General features: G+C 38.6%; 3 protein-coding genes across 6 annotated transcripts in view; 2 read left to right on the forward strand and 1 right to left on the reverse strand.

The window, feature by feature from the left end:
- LOC139952740 (laminin subunit alpha-like) overlaps positions 1–6053 on the forward strand; it is a 71473-nt gene extending 65420 nt beyond the window's left edge. For all 3 annotated transcript variants that reach the window (XM_071951949.1, XM_071951950.1, XM_071951951.1), the window contains 4 exons: positions 466–596; positions 1260–1362; positions 2163–2285; positions 3115–6053. In XM_071951949.1, the coding sequence (XP_071808050.1) occupies positions 466–596; positions 1260–1362; positions 2163–2285; positions 3115–3266 (509 nt within the window). In that variant the 3' untranslated portion in view covers positions 3267–6053. The remainder of the gene's footprint in view (positions 1–465; positions 597–1259; positions 1363–2162; positions 2286–3114) is intronic.
- On the reverse strand, positions 5541–10908 carry LOC139952741 (IQ motif and ankyrin repeat domain-containing protein 1-like). 2 transcript variants are annotated; one of them, XM_071951952.1, is made up of 6 exons: positions 10804–10908; positions 9888–10068; positions 8968–9121; positions 8139–8273; positions 6727–6855; positions 5541–6344 (listed from the first exon to the last, which is right to left on the reverse strand). In XM_071951952.1, exons 2-6 carry the CDS (start codon positions 9997–9999, stop codon positions 6194–6196), a joined length of 681 nt encoding a protein of 226 aa, XP_071808053.1. In that variant the 5' UTR covers positions 10000–10068; positions 10804–10908; the 3' UTR covers positions 5541–6193. The 2 variants fall into 2 exon arrangements, with proteins under 2 accessions (XP_071808053.1, XP_071808054.1); XM_071951953.1 differs by lacking the exon at positions 10804–10908 and adding an exon at positions 10389–10522.
- A 4170-nt stretch (positions 10909–15078) lies between these two features.
- The window catches only part of LOC139952419 (uncharacterized peptidase C1-like protein F26E4.3), a 39812-nt gene continuing 35575 nt past the window's right edge, over positions 15079–19315 (forward strand). The window contains exon 1 of the mRNA XM_071951543.1: positions 15079–15792. The gene's annotated coding sequence lies outside the window, so the exon portion shown is untranslated. The remainder of the gene's footprint in view (positions 15793–19315) is intronic.

Genomic DNA, 19315 nt, shown 5'->3' on the forward strand with positions numbered 1-19315 from the left:
AAGATAATGATGGTAGAAAGATTCCCTTAATATTACTTGCTGAGGTGTTGTAGTTTTTAAAACATTAGTAAAAAAAATCCACACAAAAATATTTTATTTTAACGATTTGCATGGTGACTCAACATGTGCCAGTTTCCATCGTTGATAGGGTTGCTTAAAGGATTTGGGTACTTTTTGTAACATACAAAACACAATGTCCACAGAGATGTCTCGAAAATGTGTTTTACGTGTAGCTAAACCGATTTTTGTTTCACTGAGAACCACTCTAAACCCCCCCCCTTCATAGCTGATCGACCTTGTCTTTGTACTGTCTTGTTTTCCCTTCTTTCTTCAGCGCCCTGTATCCTTTAGCAATTTGGCGCTTTACAATTACAGTTATTATTGTTATAATTATTATTGTTATTATTATTCTATCCACCTTTGCAAAGCCTCAAACTTGAATTCCCCCCTTTCATCATTCTACAGCTTTGTCCTTCACTGTTGGACAAAACTTTGACATGCGTATGTCCATCAAGCCCAGAGTGTCTACAGCCATCTTAATGTCTGTCCAGAATCCTAAGGGTGACTTCTTGTCTTTGGAGGTGCTGGATGGAGTGGTGAGTTTACACCCGAGGGTCTTCCCACGGGTTAAGCCCAGTTCATACTTGCTGCGATGGTGAATGCGAAGTGAATTTCGGTGGCGCAATAATTATTGCACACAGTTTTTCCAATAAGCCATTTGCATGTTAGATTTGAAAATTGTCTTGAACAATGACGTGCTTGATCAAAATTTGAATTCCTCAGACTATCCGAGACAGTTGCTATGTCACATGTTTAGGGGCAAGCTTTTGCGCAGTTACAGAAGAGACAGTGAACACCCATTCACATTTTTGAATGGATATGTATGGCACAGTGGTACCAGGGTTTTCTCTACTGGAGGTTGCCCTAAACCATTAGACACAGCAACTGTCTTCATAGTGTTAGGAACTCAAATATGTAAGCGATAACTTGTGATCGAGCATGCCATTGTACTAGACAATATTAAAATCTTACACACAAATAACTTCTTGTGACACATGAAATTTTGCTTCGCATGAAGCATTTTGCAGGATGTATTAACCAGGCTTTGTGGGAAAATGACGAGGGAGCAAGGGTTCACTGAGATTCATTTTTACCTTACCACAAGGGAAACTCTGGCCGAGTAAATAGGTCCGTTTGGTTGGTAATTCTATTTTCTACAACAAAATGTTAACAATTGTTTTTGTGTTCTGCTTTGACAGCTGTTTTTGACGGCTGAGAATGGCGATGGACCTAACGAGGCAACATACACACCACCAGAGGGCTCCACTTACCTCTGCGATGGTAATTGGCATGACATCCAAGGTAGGTACTCCTGAGAGTCTGGAGAGCATTTGTAATTGTAAATTTATTGCAATTTCTGCTCTTGTTATTTTACAGTTTATATATAATTATGCTGGCTTCTAGATTTTGCAGAATTTACTGATTATTAAACTGACCAAAAATTTTACAAACATTGATACTTTTAAGCGAAAAAAAAAAGACAATTTCAGGGTTCAATCTTGCATTTATGTAACTGTGCTTAAATGTAGATTTTTAAGTAGTCTTTAATTCTTCAGTACTTTTTATCTAAAATGTTTTAAAGGCAGTGGACACTATTTGTAATTGTCAAAGACTAGCCTTCACAGTTGGTGTATCTCAACATAAGCATAAAATAACAAACCTGTGAAAATTTGAGCTCAATCAGTCCTCGAACTTGCAAAATAATAATAAAAGAAAAAAAACACCCTTGTCACACGAAGTTGTGTGCGTTTAGATGCTTGATTTCGGGACCTCAAATTCTAAACTTGAGGTCTCAAAATCAAATTCGTGGAAAATTACTTCTTTCTCGAAAACTACGTCACTTAAGAGGGAGCCGTTTCTCACAATGTTGTATACCATCAACCTCTACCCATTACTCATTACCAAGTAAGGTTTTATGCTAACAATTATTTTGAGTAATTACCAATAGTGTCCACTGCCTTTAAGTACTATATAATTCTTCAGTACTTTTTATCTAAAACGTTTTTAATACTTCCGGTTGTAAAGCTCGCTTCATCATTTTTGTCAAAATTGCGCAATATAAATCTCTTATGATGATAATTATTGTTATTTTTGGTTGACAGTTCTCAAAGAGGGCCACATCCTTCAGTTGATTGTTGATGGTGACCCAGGCCCTAGAGTTGAAGGTACTGGTAATGCCGTGGCTGCTAACACCAAACATCCTCTCTACTTTGGTGGTCTCCCAGGTAAGTCTTTGTTTATGTGATCAATTGTTTCCTCGTCTTTAACAATTGTTCATACTTTAACTTTGTACTATCTATTAGCTTGCCCTACGGTACTGAGCCCAATTTCATTGCTCAATTCTGCGCTTACAGTCGGGATACCCCGCTTACGTGCAAGCGCCTTGTAAGCGTAGAATGCCTAATAACGTGAAGTACACACGCGCAGAAGCCCAAATTTGCCACTAACCCGTGAAATACGCTTGCCGTAAGCACAGAATTCCCTGCTTCCATAAGCGCCGATTCTGTGCTTACGGTAAGCAGAGCCATGGAATTGGGCCCTGATGATTTTCAAATGTTTGAGTCCAGTTTGTATGTGTATTGAATCTTGCCATTTTGATGGTTACTGGCTTCTGTTTATTCCAGGTTAAACGTGGTCTTAGCTCTTATATGTTTGCCTCTCATTTAGTTTACTTAACTTGTCTTGGATTTTCTCAACTGTTTAATTTTTACTGTTTATACACATGGACCTTAGGGATAGCAGTTGTAAAAATGTAAGGCTACTCTGTCTTAATAAATCAGTAAAAATAAAAAATGGTGATGGAGCATAATTGGGTATGGATTTGCAACACACCATGCACGTCAAATTTCTACATGGATTTGTGCAATGTTAAAGTTATAACATTGACTTTTTCTTGTTGTCTAGGGTGGGATTCGAACCCACAAACCTTTGCATTGCTAGAGCAGATTTATTCAAGAAGTTTCAATATTGGTTTATAATAGTCGCTCTTAAGAACAAAATCCAAGAAGTTCCCAAACCATCTTGTTAATCTCGCTTATCTTGCTCCACGTGTAGATGAACCTGAAACGATTCATCAAGGCATCTCAACCAACGAGAAGTACGTCGGCTGCATGCGTGATATCACGATAGAAGGGGATCTTCTGAACTTCAAGACGGCAGCTGAGATTGGGGGCGACGTCAGCACCATGTCGTGCCCCGCCTTCTAAGAAAGAGGCAGGCCGAAGTTCATTGACGATGCATCTGTTTGAAATCCCTCATCTGTAACCATTTTTAGATAAGCTTTTTTAACCTTTCGTTTTAACTTTGAAGTGAGTGTAATGTTATAGGCTGTACCTATGTGTTTTGTACTTAAAGTGATGGGCGGTTTTAACTCTTTTAAATCAGTACAGGTTGTTATTATTTTTTTAAATAGAATGCATTAAGAATTTGAACTTGGATTTTAAAATGGACTCTGACTGGAAACTGATGATTTGAGTAAGTTAACAATCAAGTCACAATCACAAGATGGGAAGTTGTTTTATCAAGACAACCTTTCTTCTGCTGTAGTTGTAACAAACTTACTTTAAATTATGACAACGATTTTTTTATTTCTTTTTTTAGAGTGTACCTTCTTGGCTTTGAGTATAACCACTACGGATACTAATACATTTTTGTGCCCCAGCATGAAATTTGCAACAAAACAAAAATTTGGTCTGGAGGGGCTGTCCAAAGTCAAGGAGTTATATTCATGGTTAAGATATGTCCCAGCTGAGGCTGTGGCTAGAATACTCAGCCAGCAGCCAAAGCCATTTGTCATAGACGTTCAATTCAGCTTGGTGTAGACCATTGCTTATAAGTATGATATTATTCCTCTATAAGTCATGACTACTTCTTAAGCTCTCCACCAACTTCTTTAAGATTTCTTGAAGGAGCGACAAATGCAAATATGTTGGGATACATCTTAACCATTAACTTAGTTATGTAGTGTTATTAGTTTTTTTTCTTACTAACATGGTCCCCAAACAGTACTTAACAGTTTTTAAAACAAAAACATCCTATTTTTGTAAGTCCATTTCTAAAAAGATTGATAAATTTTACATTTACAAAGTACTTCTTTTGAAGGCTATAGTGCACAGCAATCATGTTTTAATCATTTTCTAAAGACTGGAGTGTTTTTATTTAAAGGTTTTTAAACTGTTGCAGCGTTTGCTCAATGCCATATTAATGCACACAGACACTGTGTGTTTTGCAAATCTTGTCAGCTATAAAAAAAAATGCATGGAACCGTTTGAGACGTAACTTCACTGTACTCTGGCTGCTAACCTTTTTGGCTCGATGGAATTTGCCAAGGAAAGATAAATTTATAAGCATTTTCGGTAATTGGGATTCGGACCCGTCTCTAGGTTTCAGACTATCTCTGTGGTCTAGTGGTAAGACCACTCTAGCAGTGCAAAAGTCATTGGTTCGAATCCCACCCGAATGATTTGCCTGTCAATTTTGTTCACAGAACTCAGGAAAGTACTGAGCATACAGTGCCACTCATCGGTGTATAAGGGTACTACTTTATATTTTCTGTACAATTATTACTAAATGCTCCCTCAATTTCCCAATCTTTTCGGTGTGTTATGCTCGGAATTAATAGACCCTTCTAAAGTAGAGTAATGGTTTTTAAAAAAGCAAATAGGAAAAAAACTACTAACCCGGAGGTTGCAGAAATGGAACTGGGTTAACTTGACAGGTTTTTAACAAAGGTTCAGCCTAGTTGCTAGAAACAGGGCTTGGTTACAGGTGTTTTGAGTCATCTGGTAGCCGCTTTGTTCTTACTAAAATACAAATCAAAAGGCACTTGCGAAAGCAAGGATTCAACCTGGCTTTGGCTACAACACAAAAGGCTCTTGTGAAAGCAAGGATTCGATCTGGCTTTGGCTATCAAGCCATCAAGCCAGAGCCAAGACCCTGGTTTTGAAAATGGCCTTGGCTTCAAACTGAGGATTGAGCAACATTAGTCTGGTTCCATTGCTGTGTTAAACAGGAAACTGTGTGTTTGTCATTGTGTTATTCTGGGAGCCAGATGGCCTCAAGTCAAAATCATCTTAATATACTTTCACAGGTTCAACCAATAGGGAAGGGTCATTTCATGCTCCTTGCTGTTCTAAAAAAAAAGAAGGAAAAAATTGCAACAGTACTTTTACAATCACAGATTGTGAGGTACACAAGCACTTGTAAAATGCATTCAGATTTTGTCATTGCCTTTTTATAATTATGAAACATAATTTTTAAAAATTGTGAATTAAAAACTTTATCTTTAATCAATGGTGCTGACATTTTTTGTTAATGTGTGTTTTTAATTTGTTAAAACTATTTTTTACAGGTATCTGTTTTTAATAATAAAAAAATATCAACTCTTCTGCAACCCCAAATGATGTAAAAAAAAAGTGAATTTATTTGTTGTTGAATTGTGAATATAGGACAAAAGACAAATTATACAAACAAACTACCAGTTAGCTCCAAAGTTGGAGGTGGGAAATGCATTTAATATTTTATCAATCAATTTATACAAATAATATAAGCTCTCATATATATTTCTCATTTGTTTACACTGGACGGATAAGATACTACAAATGTTTACATGAATTCCATTTAAAAAAAAATAAAATTTCTACCTTTTGAATCATTGAAAAGACTTCACGCACACACGCACGCACGCACACACTAAAAAAACACATTGCTGTTCAAGCTGAACCAAATAATTGAATTAAGTACATGAAAAGTTCAATGTCTGAAAAATTTATGAGCGACTGGATGCGCTTCAAGTCAAAAGATAGACTGTTGCAGTTGTTCTGAACGACGCTGAGCCAAACCTAATTTAATTTTTGTGTTCAGTTCGCCTGTCTGGAACCAAATTTATTTGGCTGGACCTAGAGTTGCTTCTAATCTATTTGGTTTGGGGCGATTCTACAGCGCCTGTCTGAATTGAGTGTAACTCTCAATAGTTTAGTCAAGTTAAAAAAAGTAACGTGTGGCTCCAAGTCTTAGGAATTCAAATTTAACTTGTGTAAATATGCAAGTCATTGTATCAGACATTATTCAAATGTAACGTTTGTAAATTGCTTATTTCACCAATGCCAGACGGTTTGTACCCAAAGTAAACTCATCAGCTGATCTCAACCACAAAGACTTGTTTCTTCAGAGATTCAGGAGGGCCGATCTTGGAGAGGAGGATAAACGTGAAGTTCTCGATCTCTGAGAGGAATCTTATAGCGTCATATTCTGAACCGTCGGATTCCTTAACGAGGGAAATGTACCTGGGGAATGAAGAATCAATGACAAAGTTACAGGATTGGTCATTGAGGACAGAAAAAATTTCTCAATCTTAAAGGCAAATTATACATAATAATAGATGGATTGCATTACACGTCATCGACCGCCATCTTTCATATATTTTACACATGAAAACTGCGTGAGAGTCATGCGCAGCGCGTACATGCATGCACTTTTCACTTGTAAAATACATCAAAGATGGCGGTCGATGACGCGTATTGCAATCCATCTATAACAATAAAGACTTGTAATGCGCACTTACATCCACCCTGCTGGGTGTTCAAGGAGCAGTAAAAAAAAAACCCAAAAATGTGTACAGTGCCTTTAAAAGAATTCCTAAATAGACGGTGGATGTTTAGAACTTACTTTTCCTCTTTCAGAATCTCCTTGGAGAGAATATCTCCCATGAGCCCTTTCTGTACCAAATCAAACTTTTTGACGCAGGCATCAAACAAATCACAGTCACCCAAATTGACCACAACAGGCTTCCCATACCTACAAAAGAAAACGGAAATATTTGTTTAAAAGATCAAAACAGCTTGGTCTTCTGATGCTGTATTAAAGTTGGAGTTTGGGACTACGGTTAGGGCTAACTCAGGTCAAAAACAGGCCGTGCCTGAAACAAAGACTTCAGATACTGCCACAGCTAGATGGCACGCGTCTGCTTAATCTTCAACACTTGCAGACGCACTGAGCTAGCCGTTGCTGTAGCTGTAGCCGACGTCACTGTTTTGGACATGACCTAACACTGAGAACTTTAGCACACGCTGAACCAACTAAGTACTTGTACAGCTAAGGCGGTTGGAACTTGTACAGTGTGGAACAAGGGTACTGCAATGGTAATATATAATAAATTGTGAATCTGAAACAAAAAGTCGCATCCATAGAGTTATATATAAGAACTAGAGAGCGCACTTGCCTTTATACGCGCCCCGGCATGCGCCCAGGCGGCCATTTTCTAAGTTGACAAAACAGCTATCTCACAGCGTGTGTTTGTGCGGCCATTTTGTAAGTTGAACAAACAGCATCGCGTGAGCGTTCAATAAAAAAAAACTCAAACGTGTATTTCATATTCAACGCGCGTGCAGAATGACGCGCTTGTCATCTTGCGGTCCCGTGGCGTTTGTGCACGAAGCATCACTTGTGCGCCCTCTAGTTCTTATATATAACTCTATGGTCGCATCCCCTTAAGGTGATCCCCTGGCTGCCGCTTCCCAGGTTGTATCGTAATTTTGGTGTGATCCCTGGCTACACGGCAGTTAACGGTTGTATGACTTTTGACTGGCACCCCCGAACAAAGATATTGACAAAATAGGGACACCGCCAACATAGGGCTAGATAGCTCAGTTGGTAGAGCGCCGGCACGTTAATCCGGAGGTCGTTGGTTCGAATCCCACTCTAGTCAATTCTTTGTTCAACCCCAAAAATCAAATTGTGAATCTGGCGGATTGTCAAACCTGTTCATCAGAACATGTGAACTTTGGGTAATTTCTGTTCCTTTTCTTTTGTTTCTCTTTGCACCTTACACCGACGACCAATGACGTCACCAACGCACCAAAAAAGTCATTGTATGGCTAGGATGGTTGGAACTCATACACTGTGGAACAAGGGTGCTGCACTGGTAATGGACTATAGTAATATCTGGCGGATTATCAAATCTGAAAATGTAAACTTTGGGTAATTTTCAGGGAACTTTCTGCAGAATCAGGAAGATTTTGACAGTCTGAAAACTGATATATGTCATAAAACAGATAAGGTCTACATCTACACTTACTAACCTCAAACCTCCTAGCAGGGCCATACGTATGGTTTCTGGACTCAAACTATCTGGATTCATAGCCTGTATCATGTTACAGTCCCGATATTGCAGAAAGGTGGCTGAATTGCCAGAAACATCGTAGACAAACGGCCACCTGTTTGATTATAAGAAAACACAAACTTAACATGGAGTTTGTGAATGATTGCCGTTGCCGATGACTCAAATGAACAATTGTATTTTAGAGGATAATAATAAATTTTAATAACCCGGAGGTCGCTTCAAAGCACTTAAAACATTACACGTGGTCACTGGGCAGTTTAAGTCATCCCATAAACCATCTCAGCTCCCATATCAGCCTGTGCAACAAATATGCGCTACTATAAGCTAAATCAATCACAAGAACCATCTCGGCCCTCACAGGTACCCATTTACCCCTGGGTGGAGAGAAGCAATTATAGTTAAGTGTCTTGCTCAGGGACACAAGTGTCACGACCAGGATTCGAACCCACACTCTGCTGAACAGAAGCATCAGAGCTTGAGTTCGGAGCTCTTATCGACTCAGCCATGACACGTGAGGTTGTCAATTGGAATGGGAAGATAGTAAGGCAGGCAGGGAAGGGGGTTGGGTGAGAGGGAGAGCCAGGAGAAGGGGGGGTGTAGGAAGTTGGGGTGGTCAAAGGTTTTATGAGGAAAGAAAAGGAATTGGACTAGGGAATGAACACTATCCTTATAAAGCAACACTGGACTTCTTGGGACACTAGGTTACAGCAGACTAAAAAGTTCATCACTTGTGGAAATGTTCGCATTCCTAACTAAACCATTTCTCTGGAGTAAGAATATGTTCTTACCTGTTAGTTTCCCGATAAGCGGCAGTCTTAGCCAGCACTTCTTGGGTGAGGGCAGCAAGCGCGATTGTTATTCCTTGTGCTACAGGTTCTGCTTCTGGTTTTGGCTCAGGCTTCGTTTCAGGTTTTGCCACAAGCTTCTTCACGGCCGCTCCCGCTAGTTGTAGAAAAATATAGAATTTGTGAGGTTAATTGTCCTTGACGATCTCTCCCCCACCCAAACCCCGTTCATTTTCCCCTTTGGCCAAATAAAAACAAATACCACTTGATCACCCCCTCCCTACTCCTTTTTTGAGGCCAAATCTGTTTTTTTACTATTTTTTATTTTACACTTTTATTTCAAAATATTTCTGCGTATTTCTTATTAAAGTAACTAATCGTTTAAGAACTTGTAACTAATTAAAAGTAAGTGGTGACTTTTAAACTGAAGAATTGGTGGCCAGTTTGAATTAAAATGCTTGGCGGCCACCCAATATAAATAAATAAATAAAAATAAAAAGGCCCTTGCATCTTCCAGTTCCTCATTTTGGAAAAACCGGGACGATCAACTTCTTTTTCTTTTTTTTACTTGGCCCTTGTACTAGCTCCTACTTATTCTCATTACAATTAAATTTTGTTTTCTTTGATGCAAAAACAACAAACAGCACTCCAGATTGTTGATGAAATTATCTAGCCTCTAGTTACCGGGCAATCTGAGTGGTCTAGTTGGTATATAACACACACGCTCTAGAATTGCAAAGGTCGTGAGTTCAAATCCCACCTGAGTAATATGCTTTTGATTTTTTTTCTCCACAGAGCTCGGGTGTGAGTACTGAGTATACAGTGCTAACACTAGGTGTATATGGGCAAAACAAATAAATTAATATTCTTTATTCCCGATGCAAATTTCCATCTGATACTGATCTAGATGAAACTATCCTCACGTTTTTTACTGGCTGCAGCTGTAGTTGTTGGTTTCTTGGTCGGTGACTTAGTGGTAGCCGCCTTGCTGGCGGGTTTTTTAACAGCAGGTGAAGCAGGTTTCTTAGGAGGCATCTTGGAGTCTGGTCTGGAGTTGTGTTGTACACTAACAGAGATTAGATTCAGTCAGTCTTGTTGTAATTTCTGTTTAATAAAAAAAATCATAATGTACAAACTTATAAATCACACCAAATCTTCAAAAGTAGTTATAACATTCACAATCTTGTCCTAAACGACAACAATATAAAACCGAATTAGACGACGCTCTCCTGACCTCCTTGTTAAGTTCCCCAGCGGAAGCTTCAGGAGGAAAACCTACCAAGTACCATTCCAAATCATCAATGGATTCAAGGGGAGGATTCAATGATGATGATGAGATGAAAGAGAGAAACATACAAAACTGTGGCTTGAGTGTCATACAATTCAAAGTTAACTGTAAATTATCATTGGTATAAAAGTCTTACCACGGTGCAGTGTGGAGGTTAGCTGGGTATGCAGCTCAACAGTCGGCCCCTTATCTTTCCGGTATCGACCGAGAGCTAGAGATAGATGCCACACACACATGTCATGACAAAGCATGAAACTGCTGAGTTAACTGTGTCAACAAACACTAACTAACTAAACGACGCTGCAGCATTACATCACATTCTTGTGCAAATTTAAGACAGCGTTTGAATGGATGGAGCACTTGACGGTAAATGTTTAAAGCAAATAATTTATCAAAAGAGTTCCGAGATGTTACGTAATTTTTGACAATAACAATTAAAAACCAGCTATATTTGCATGCATGCCTGTCAGTACAGTGAGACTATTGAAAATCTCAGAAATACCAAATCCATGACACTATATTTTTTTTTAATAAGCTAGAATAGTACCTACATTAACTGTCTTCATATAATTGCTAAGACGACGAGTTTGATGATGTCCCCTGCCCGAAGAGCAGATCCTTCTACAGTCCGTGAAAAGTTTACTTCTCGGTTCATCTTACAGCGCCCTCTTTTGACTCATATTCCTCCTCACAGAATCTCCGGGGCCGGTGTCGCATGCAATAATGTCCTCTATGCAGTACTATCCGGAGGACATTATTGCATGTGCAATAATGTCGGTTTTGCACATAATGCAACCGTGTCCACTCGGACGCTGCTGCATAATGCAATTGTGTCCGCCCGGACACAATTGCATATGCAGTTGTGTCCGCCCTTAGCAAAACCGTCCATGCAGTAAATTAAACGCCCTTGGTCGACGGAACACGTTCGCCATTTTTTTTACAAGCTATAAGTGCATGTCGTCATGCACGGGAAATGTTTGGCCGTTGTGTATTCGCTGCAAGCATAATACGTGAGCATTCATACTGTAAAATAAAAGTAAACGTAGGCTGTCCATGCACGTTAGCTTACGCGCGCACATACATGTACAGTCACATACGTCCACCGGACGATTTTTGCATAGCCCCGGACACGATTGCATATGCAAAAGTGTCCGGATCGGACAGTTTTGCATGGCGGACACAATTGCATCTGACACCGGCGATTTTAGACGAGTCGATCAAGTTGTGTTTTTGTTGCGGTCACGGGGGCGGCTCCTAATCCGTGGTGATGATTTTTTCATCGAAATAATATTAATTAGTGCATTCTAAAAACCCTTGCTATTGACGTAACTCCTTATAAGGTGCTAACTAATTTGGTCTTAAAATTCATCTCTGCAATAACCTATCTTTCTGAAAGTTTGTATAATTATACTCAGCGCCTTGAGTACCTTGTATTGTAGATACGTGCGCTATGTAAGACGTCGATTTTATTATTATTATTATGAAGTAGAAATAGGCAGAAGAAGTATGCTGCTCAAAAGAAAAACAAAAACGCTGTCACGATATAAAATTAATTGTAAATTTCTATAGCAATAATTTTCTCATTGAGGCCTATAATCATAGGGCACATAATCACCGGGGATAGCTAATTCACTGGGACACCTGGGCCCAATTTCATAGAGCTGCTAAGCACAACAATTTGCTTAGCATGAAATGTTTGTCTTGATAAAAACAGGATTTCCCAACCAAATTTCTATGTGATTTTCAAGATGAGCATACAACAGCTGAATACCAGTAACTAGGAAAATGCAACAAAAAGGAAATTCGGTTGGTAATCCTGTTTTTATCAAGGAAGAAATTTCATGCTAAGTAAATTTTCGTGCTTAGCAGCTCTATGAAATTGGGCCCAGTATACTTGTCCGAAATCACAGGCATGTTACTAGGGTGGGATTCGAGCCCACGACCTTTGCAATTCTAGAGCAGCTGATGTTGTTCCATGTCTATTGGCTCATGGACTCAAGTTTCCCATTTCAACTTACATTGTGTGTAGATTTTTGTTTATTTTCTACTCTGAGCTGTCAAAAACCCTTTACACTCTAATAATGAAATCAAGCTGGGGGAAAACTGAAGAAAAGTCAACCTTGTGGTTACAGTTGCCCGAGGCATAAAAATACAAATAAGGATGGAACGTGACCAAAAAAATAGGATATGAAAATTCGTGGGGTGCCCTTATTGTTGTTGTCAAAAGTGCTTTGGATGGTCTGTTATAATCCCACAAATAGACCGGGCTCCGGGTGCAAATGGCTTTGGTTTAGGGCTAGCTATGTGTTAAAGTCGACTTACTTTCGGTTAAAATATTTTCTAAAAAGAGTTGAATAATGTAGCTTGGTTGGAGTATGTGGTCATAATTTGTTCCCAGCCTGTTGTTTAGGCTGTTCCTATCTGAAATGTATGGATTTCTTAAAAGAATATGGTGTGACCGAATCTTTAAAGGCAGTGGTTGGTAATTACTCAAAAGAAATTATTATCATAAAACCTTTCTTGATTACGAGTAATGGGGAGAGGTTGATAATGTAAAACATTGTGAGAAACAGTTTCCTCTGAAGTGACAAATAGTGTTCGAGAATGAAATATTTCCCACAAATTTGATTTCGAGACCTCAGATTTAGAATTTGGGGTCCCGAAATCAAGCATCTGAAAGCACACAACTTCGTGTGACAAGGGTGTTTTTTCTTTCATTATTATCTCGCAACTTCGATGACCGATTGAGCTCAAATTTTCACAGGTTTGTTATTTTATGCATATGTTGAGATACACCAAGTGAGCAGACTGGTTTTTGACATACTACCAATAGTGTCCAGTGTCTTTAAGTCTTATATCAGACCAAGTAGGAAGCTGGTCTTATAATAAACTTTAACTTACAAAGGCTGACGGCTTAAAAGATATATTACAAACACAAAACTGCTCAGTATTGTCAGTGAATGCAATGATTAGTTATAAAAAAGGCAATGGGATTACATACTGTTTTCGTTAAATTTACTAGTATACACCTTTTGCAATTTGTTATTGCGTTTTGTTTATGCAATCACCACATGCTCGTTACTTACTCAGTTACCCTCAAGGAATATTGACGGGGGCATTGAGTTTGATACAGGTGGGAAAATTCACAGGAGGAAAAAATAATAGAGGAAAATATCACAGGAAAAAAAAACATCGCGAATTTGGACTTTGTCAGTGGAGCAGGCCTTGCTGTCAAAAGTGTCCTGGAGTCATGCAGTGCATGTCAGAACCACAAACGTGTAACAGATTCCATGCAAAGGGCACAATTTTACATAGTTGTCAAACAGGAGAAGTCATACGAGTTGAATAATCTGCAATTAGAATACACAATCTGAGAAACGTTACTGTCAGTAACGCTTCTCATATTTTCTCATAAGTTTGGGGATAACAGTTGATATATATTTTTCATAACCACAGTTAGGCCTACTTCGAAGTAAAAGCTTTCTCAAAATGAGTTATACATAAATAAAAAAAGTATTACAGATAATGCTGCAAAGTTCGTACCAAAGTCAATTTTTTGTCATTCATTTTCTGTCCCATACATATACAGACCGTAAAAATGCAAAGGTGCGAATGTTTAAGATGAAGACTGCCTATCAGTTAATACTATACCGAACATTATCATTTTTTTTTAGCAGTACCCAGTGAAAGAGCGAGGTCCTTAGTAGTCGATCAATTTCAGCGTGTTTTGTCCGCCTCATCAGACGAGCGGTGACCTCAGCGTTTTGACGGGGGTGGTGGAAGCCAAAAGAAACCGGAGACCTCGATCGATAAAGTCAGAGGGGGGTTTTCAACTCCTTAGCCCACAAACAAAGATCATGAAAACAATTACACAACAAAGCAGGGGAAGTTCTGTTGTTTAGCGTGAATGATGTCATCATATTACTTATAGACCATCAGGTATAATGCAGAGTGTATTCTTTCTAGGATCCAGTTAGATTTTGTTTTGTTTTCGGGGCCACTGCAGTCCCCGTCTTCTGTCTGGGCAAATGTTTGGTGGATTTAGACCTATTGAGGTATTGCATAATATTGTCACATAAGAGGATGATGACGGACTAAGGTGAGATTCGAAATCGTGAAGACTTACAATAAGAAGTGTAAAAAATTAAGCTATACTTTCTTACGCTTGCAGTTCCGTACCCTCTGTTTTCGTAACACACCGCCCCTTACTCAAGTGGAATTTAGACCCGAAGGTATAGATTTTAAATCGATAGTTGGTATTCAGTATGAAGGTTGGGGTATATTTAGGGCCCAATTTGGGTTCAAAAACCAAAATCAGACTTGAGAAATGGCGATCAGACTCATAAAAATATGTTTGCCAGGCGCCCTCATTTGACGTGTATAATAAGGCATGATTAGTGGCAGGATTAGCTTTACAGGGTTTGTGAATAATGAAAAAATAAAATAAAAAAATAAAATAAAAAGTAGGGGCCTACCATCATTCCCGCTTACCCCCCGCCCACCCAAATCAAAATGTCTGGCTGTACTCCGTTGGTGGATCACAATGTATTATTGCGCATGAAGTATTCATTTCTCTAAAAGGCCACATGAACGTGTTTTAATTAAACAACTTGAGGAGTATGAAAATCATGACGTAACCAACGATTACTTTTATGCTTTCAGGTGTTTTAATTGACTGGTGCGCAAAGTGGAGTTCATTATTTAGAACGCACGCGTTCTCTGAACATAATAAATTGTCCCCGTCCTTTTTGAAACTGAACATGCTGCATTGGTATTTCTAAATCAACTTCTGGTTATTTTTAACACTAAGGGCATAATATCGCGAGGCATTCGGCATGTGGCGTGCAGCTAAACAACAGGGAATCCAAAATCCCCCGGTGTGGCGGATAAAAACACACATAACAAAGTAATATTGTGAACCTGGGCGAAAAGAAAGTCAACTTGTCTTTGGTTGGTGGTATTGCTATAAAACATTCATGTTTTGAGTGGAAATTAGTGGTGCGTGGCTGGCTCGCATAGGGTTGGATAGTGCTGAATGCAGTGTATGCTGCGTCGCAGCACCGCTGCTTTTGCATGTCACAAGGGGTTTGTAGAGTGAGGACGTCGTACAGAAAAGGCCCCCGGGAAGAAGTGGGGACTTGGCTTGCACCCGGGACGCTGGAGTTAACACAGTCCATCTCAAGACGGTCTTCAGTGAGGTATCCCTATAGCTGGAGCTTGTTGGATTTTGACTACATGGCTGAACACTCAACCATAAGGAATTGTGTTTAAATTTTTAACCGTTTTCTTAATCTGTGAACTGAAAGGGGAATAATTGCAGGGTTCGTTTTGACTAAAATGCAAGGAGCTTGTGTTTGATATCAATACCTTTAGATTGGAACTTGGACAAGAGGGTTGTGTGGTTTAGAGAAGAGCTCTCACCGCTGAAGTTCACGTCCAGCTGCAAACATTTTTGTTTTTTTAAACGAAGAGACAACAAGACAGTTTGATTCAACAAAGAGACATCTTTTCTTATCTCTTAACGATTGGGAGGACTGAAGGTAAGTGTTTTAAAAAGGTTCATACCTAATATTTATTCATATTAAGAACTGAAAGGCACGTTATTAATATTTTTGTCGTGTATACACTTTTTAAAATTTATGTTAATTTTTAGGCACATTTGGAGTATTGTCACTGAAATTGAACTCGCCGTAACAACAACAGCATGAGCATAATAAAGAAAACTAGTGTTGTTTTTATTTACTGTCTTTATAAAAATGACAACATAAATAACATACTTTAAAAGTTTCTTAAATAAATAAGCTCAAATGAACATAAATCGAAGCGTATTTATTTAATGATTTGTTGGCAGTAGGCCTATAAATGATAACCCTCCCCCCAACAAAAAAAAATCTTACAAAAGTTTCTTCCTGGATGTCTTTAACTTCGTATGTTTCAACACCGCAGTAACTATCGGCAAACATAAAAACCTTCAATGAAAACAACTTGAACAATTTCTGTGAAATTATTCTGCAGCCATGTCGTTCCCGATGTACATCCGATAAATATTTGCATAGCACTTTAGTTATGTAAACCCCCCATAATGAGCGCATACCGTGGTTCCATGAGTCTCAAACTCCAACTTCATTGAATGCCGCCCAGCCCCAAGCCCTCATTATTGATTTGGTGTTATTGTCAACTTTATTAGGAGTCTATAGAAGATTTCACAATTGGAGGTCTACCCGAAACTGACTTTCAAAACAGATCGTTAGCGTTACGAGTATACCGTTTATATTTGTGCCGTGTGTATGTCGGCTTCAGGATGATTGGCTGTGGCATGCCAGGGGATTGCGAAAAATGCCTTTCCTTCAACACTGTTGCTGTAGTCAATAGTCGTAGCCAGTAGCCGCAAGCAATAGCCGTTTCCGAAGACAGTATATTATTTTAAGTTTTTAACACTTCGATGGTTTTGGTTTCATCGCAAAGTATTTCTGGCTTACACTTGCCTTTTTAGATCCTTTGAAATATCCCTCTTTGAAACACACACACTAGCAACATTGAATACTTAAACAATTTTAATGAGCGATTAAATACGATGCATTTGTTGCCTATAAACTGAACAGCGCTATAAAATCACCCAAAACCTTTAGCCTCTCATGTCCCCTTTTTAAATTTTATTTATTTATTTATTTATTCATTTGTGTTTGTATTATTTAATTTTTATGGTGCCTTGGTCCAATAAGAGTAAGCTGTGCCCTTTGCAACGAATAACTTTCGAAAAGTAGTTATTTTATTGAATATAATTGTTATTTTGATAGTATTGTATACTTAAAAATTAAAACAGCGCTGATTTAAATATACCAACTGACATAGTTTTTTGTTCTTTCTTAACTATAACTTTCTTTTGTGGATTGATTCATTGTCTTTTTCCACGTATAATTTACAATTTTGGGCACTCTATCACGGTGGATGTGTTATAAGTTATGTTATGATTATTACTAGTAGTAGTATGCACAATTATTGCACATTCTCGCAGGTTATTTATTTTTATTTATTTATTTATTTATTTTTTAACATTGCTGTTCCTTCCCCTGAAAGATGAAGCAAAGCTGGGGAGGGAGAAGGGCTAAAAGTCAAGTACTGCCGTTGATCACCTGTCCATCGTTTTCAACTGTCTTGTATAACCCACGGGTGGCACAGCCCAAAGTCGAGACCGATCACTTTTTCTTCATTCCTACCCACACAAGGTCGAATACCTTCACAGTTGTAATAGATGTTAAATTTGTGTCAAAGGATATTACATTAATTTTGGTTTTACCCTTATTACACCGACGTGTGTAGAGCTCTGTATCCAGTACTTTCCCTAGTCCTGTGGCAAAACAAACACAGGCATTTTACAGGCAGTTGTTTGACTCCCATAAATGGCCGACCGTGTTAGTTCACAAAGTAAAAGGAAAACCACGCAATTTCGAGTCAAATTTGTGTGGATAATTGTATTCTACATTTAAATCATCTTTCTAAAATATGCATTTTATAACAAACGGTTAAAAACACTTTTCAAAGACCAACTCGTCCGTTCCTAGACAACGTGTTCCTTTAAAGTGAACGGCACTAAATCTTTGGTCAGAAGCTTACGCATACAGCAGATTGCGATAGTATAAAGCATTTTGAGAAACATTTCACTTCGGAGTAAAGAGTTATGTAAAAGGTATCATTTCTTATCCCCATGGCTTCGGAATTGGATTCGGCTACACGGTTGTTTTGACAACTGCGCGTACATTTGCCTAAGGGCTCGGGACTTCAGACGAGGGAGCCTGAAGCCGAGTCCAAAGCCCAAGCCGTGGTTTCGAAAAGGGCCGTTGTATACCTTATGTAAAGATTGTGTCTGGTATCTTGCTCAAGACTTGTCAAAATAACTGCGGGGTCCCACAAACATAACCTCATATCTGCCTCAACCCCAAACCTCGTCACCGAGGAGACAGACTGTTCAAAACACGCTAAAGGTAATGTAGACGAAGCGCTTCACGGGTTTCAAAAGCTAGTTTGTGTAAACATCTTGTTTTAAAAATGGTGTTAGCTGCTTGGGGGTCTGAAGTATTTGACTTTCATCATGTATTGGGTGGTGAATTTCTTTCCTTCGATCACAAGTCTGCTGAAGCATGGAACAACAAAGCATCATGGTTGACTGGGCAGAAAATGCTTGACAGAGTGACAGGCAAAGCATGTCACTTATAAACATGTCATTGACGAAGGACGGGAATATGTCATGTTGATTTCTTTTCTCAAAAGAGACACCCAGATTGACTGCAAATACTAACACCTTCCCCCTTTAGTACAATAAAAGGGATTAGAGGCACTAAACACCTTTGGTAAATTGTCAAAGACCTGGGGCAAATTTCATAGAGCTGCTTAAGCAAAAAAAGTTGCTTAAGCACGAAAATAGCTCGCTTATTTTACACATGTTACCGGTCAAAAAGCCATGCCATATACAATGCTTGTGACTGGTGTTTAGCTGTTGTTTACTTAGCATAACAATTGAGTGGAGTCTTGGCTGGTAATCTGATTTTACTAAGCAAGGATTTTGTTGCTTAAGCAAAATTTTGTGCTTAATAAGCAGCTCTATTAAATTGGGCCAAGTTTCCCAACCTAGTGCATTAAATAAACAATCTGTAAAGATTTTGACTATTTGGTCATAGAATGTTTAAAAGAACTATGAAAGGAAAAACACCCTTGCTGCACAAATTGTTTGCTTTCATATGCCTAAAAAACTTCAGTCTTCTGAAGTCTTTTAATATTTGAGTGAGAAATTACCTCTTTCTCAAAAACTACGTTACTTCAGAGGGAGCCGTTTCTCACAATGTTTTAAACTATCAACAGCTCATTGCTCGCTACCAAGTAGAGAAAAGAGGTAATTTCTCACACAAATATTTAAAGACTTCAGGCATGAAGCCTTTTTAATTTGGCTTCTGAAAGCACGCAAATTGTGCAACAAGGGTATTTTTTCCTTAATTATTCTCTTGCAACTTCGATGATCAATTATTGAGTCAACATTTTCACAGATTTGTTATTATTCGTTTGTTGGGA

This window comes from Asterias amurensis, chromosome 20 (genome assembly GCF_032118995.1).
Source record: "Asterias amurensis chromosome 20, ASM3211899v1".
NCBI lineage: Eukaryota > Metazoa > Echinodermata > Asteroidea > Forcipulatida > Asteriidae > Asterias > Asterias amurensis.

What these genes read in the sequence shown, in the direction of transcription:
- LOC139952741 (XM_071951952.1), bottom strand. Translation starts at nt 9,999, where the DNA reads ATGCCTCCTAAGAAACCTGCTTCACCTGCTGTTAAAAAACCCGCCAGC. An exon ending in AGCTGCAGCCAGTAAAAAAC is followed by an intron (nt 9,122 to 9,887) that starts GTGAGGATAGTT and finishes TTCTACAACTAG; the next exon opens with CGGGAGCGGCCGTGAAGAAG. An exon ending in GCTTATCGGGAAACTAACAG is followed by an intron (nt 8,274 to 8,967) that starts GTAAGAACATAT and finishes ATAATCAAACAG; the next exon opens with GTGGCCGTTTGTCTACGATG.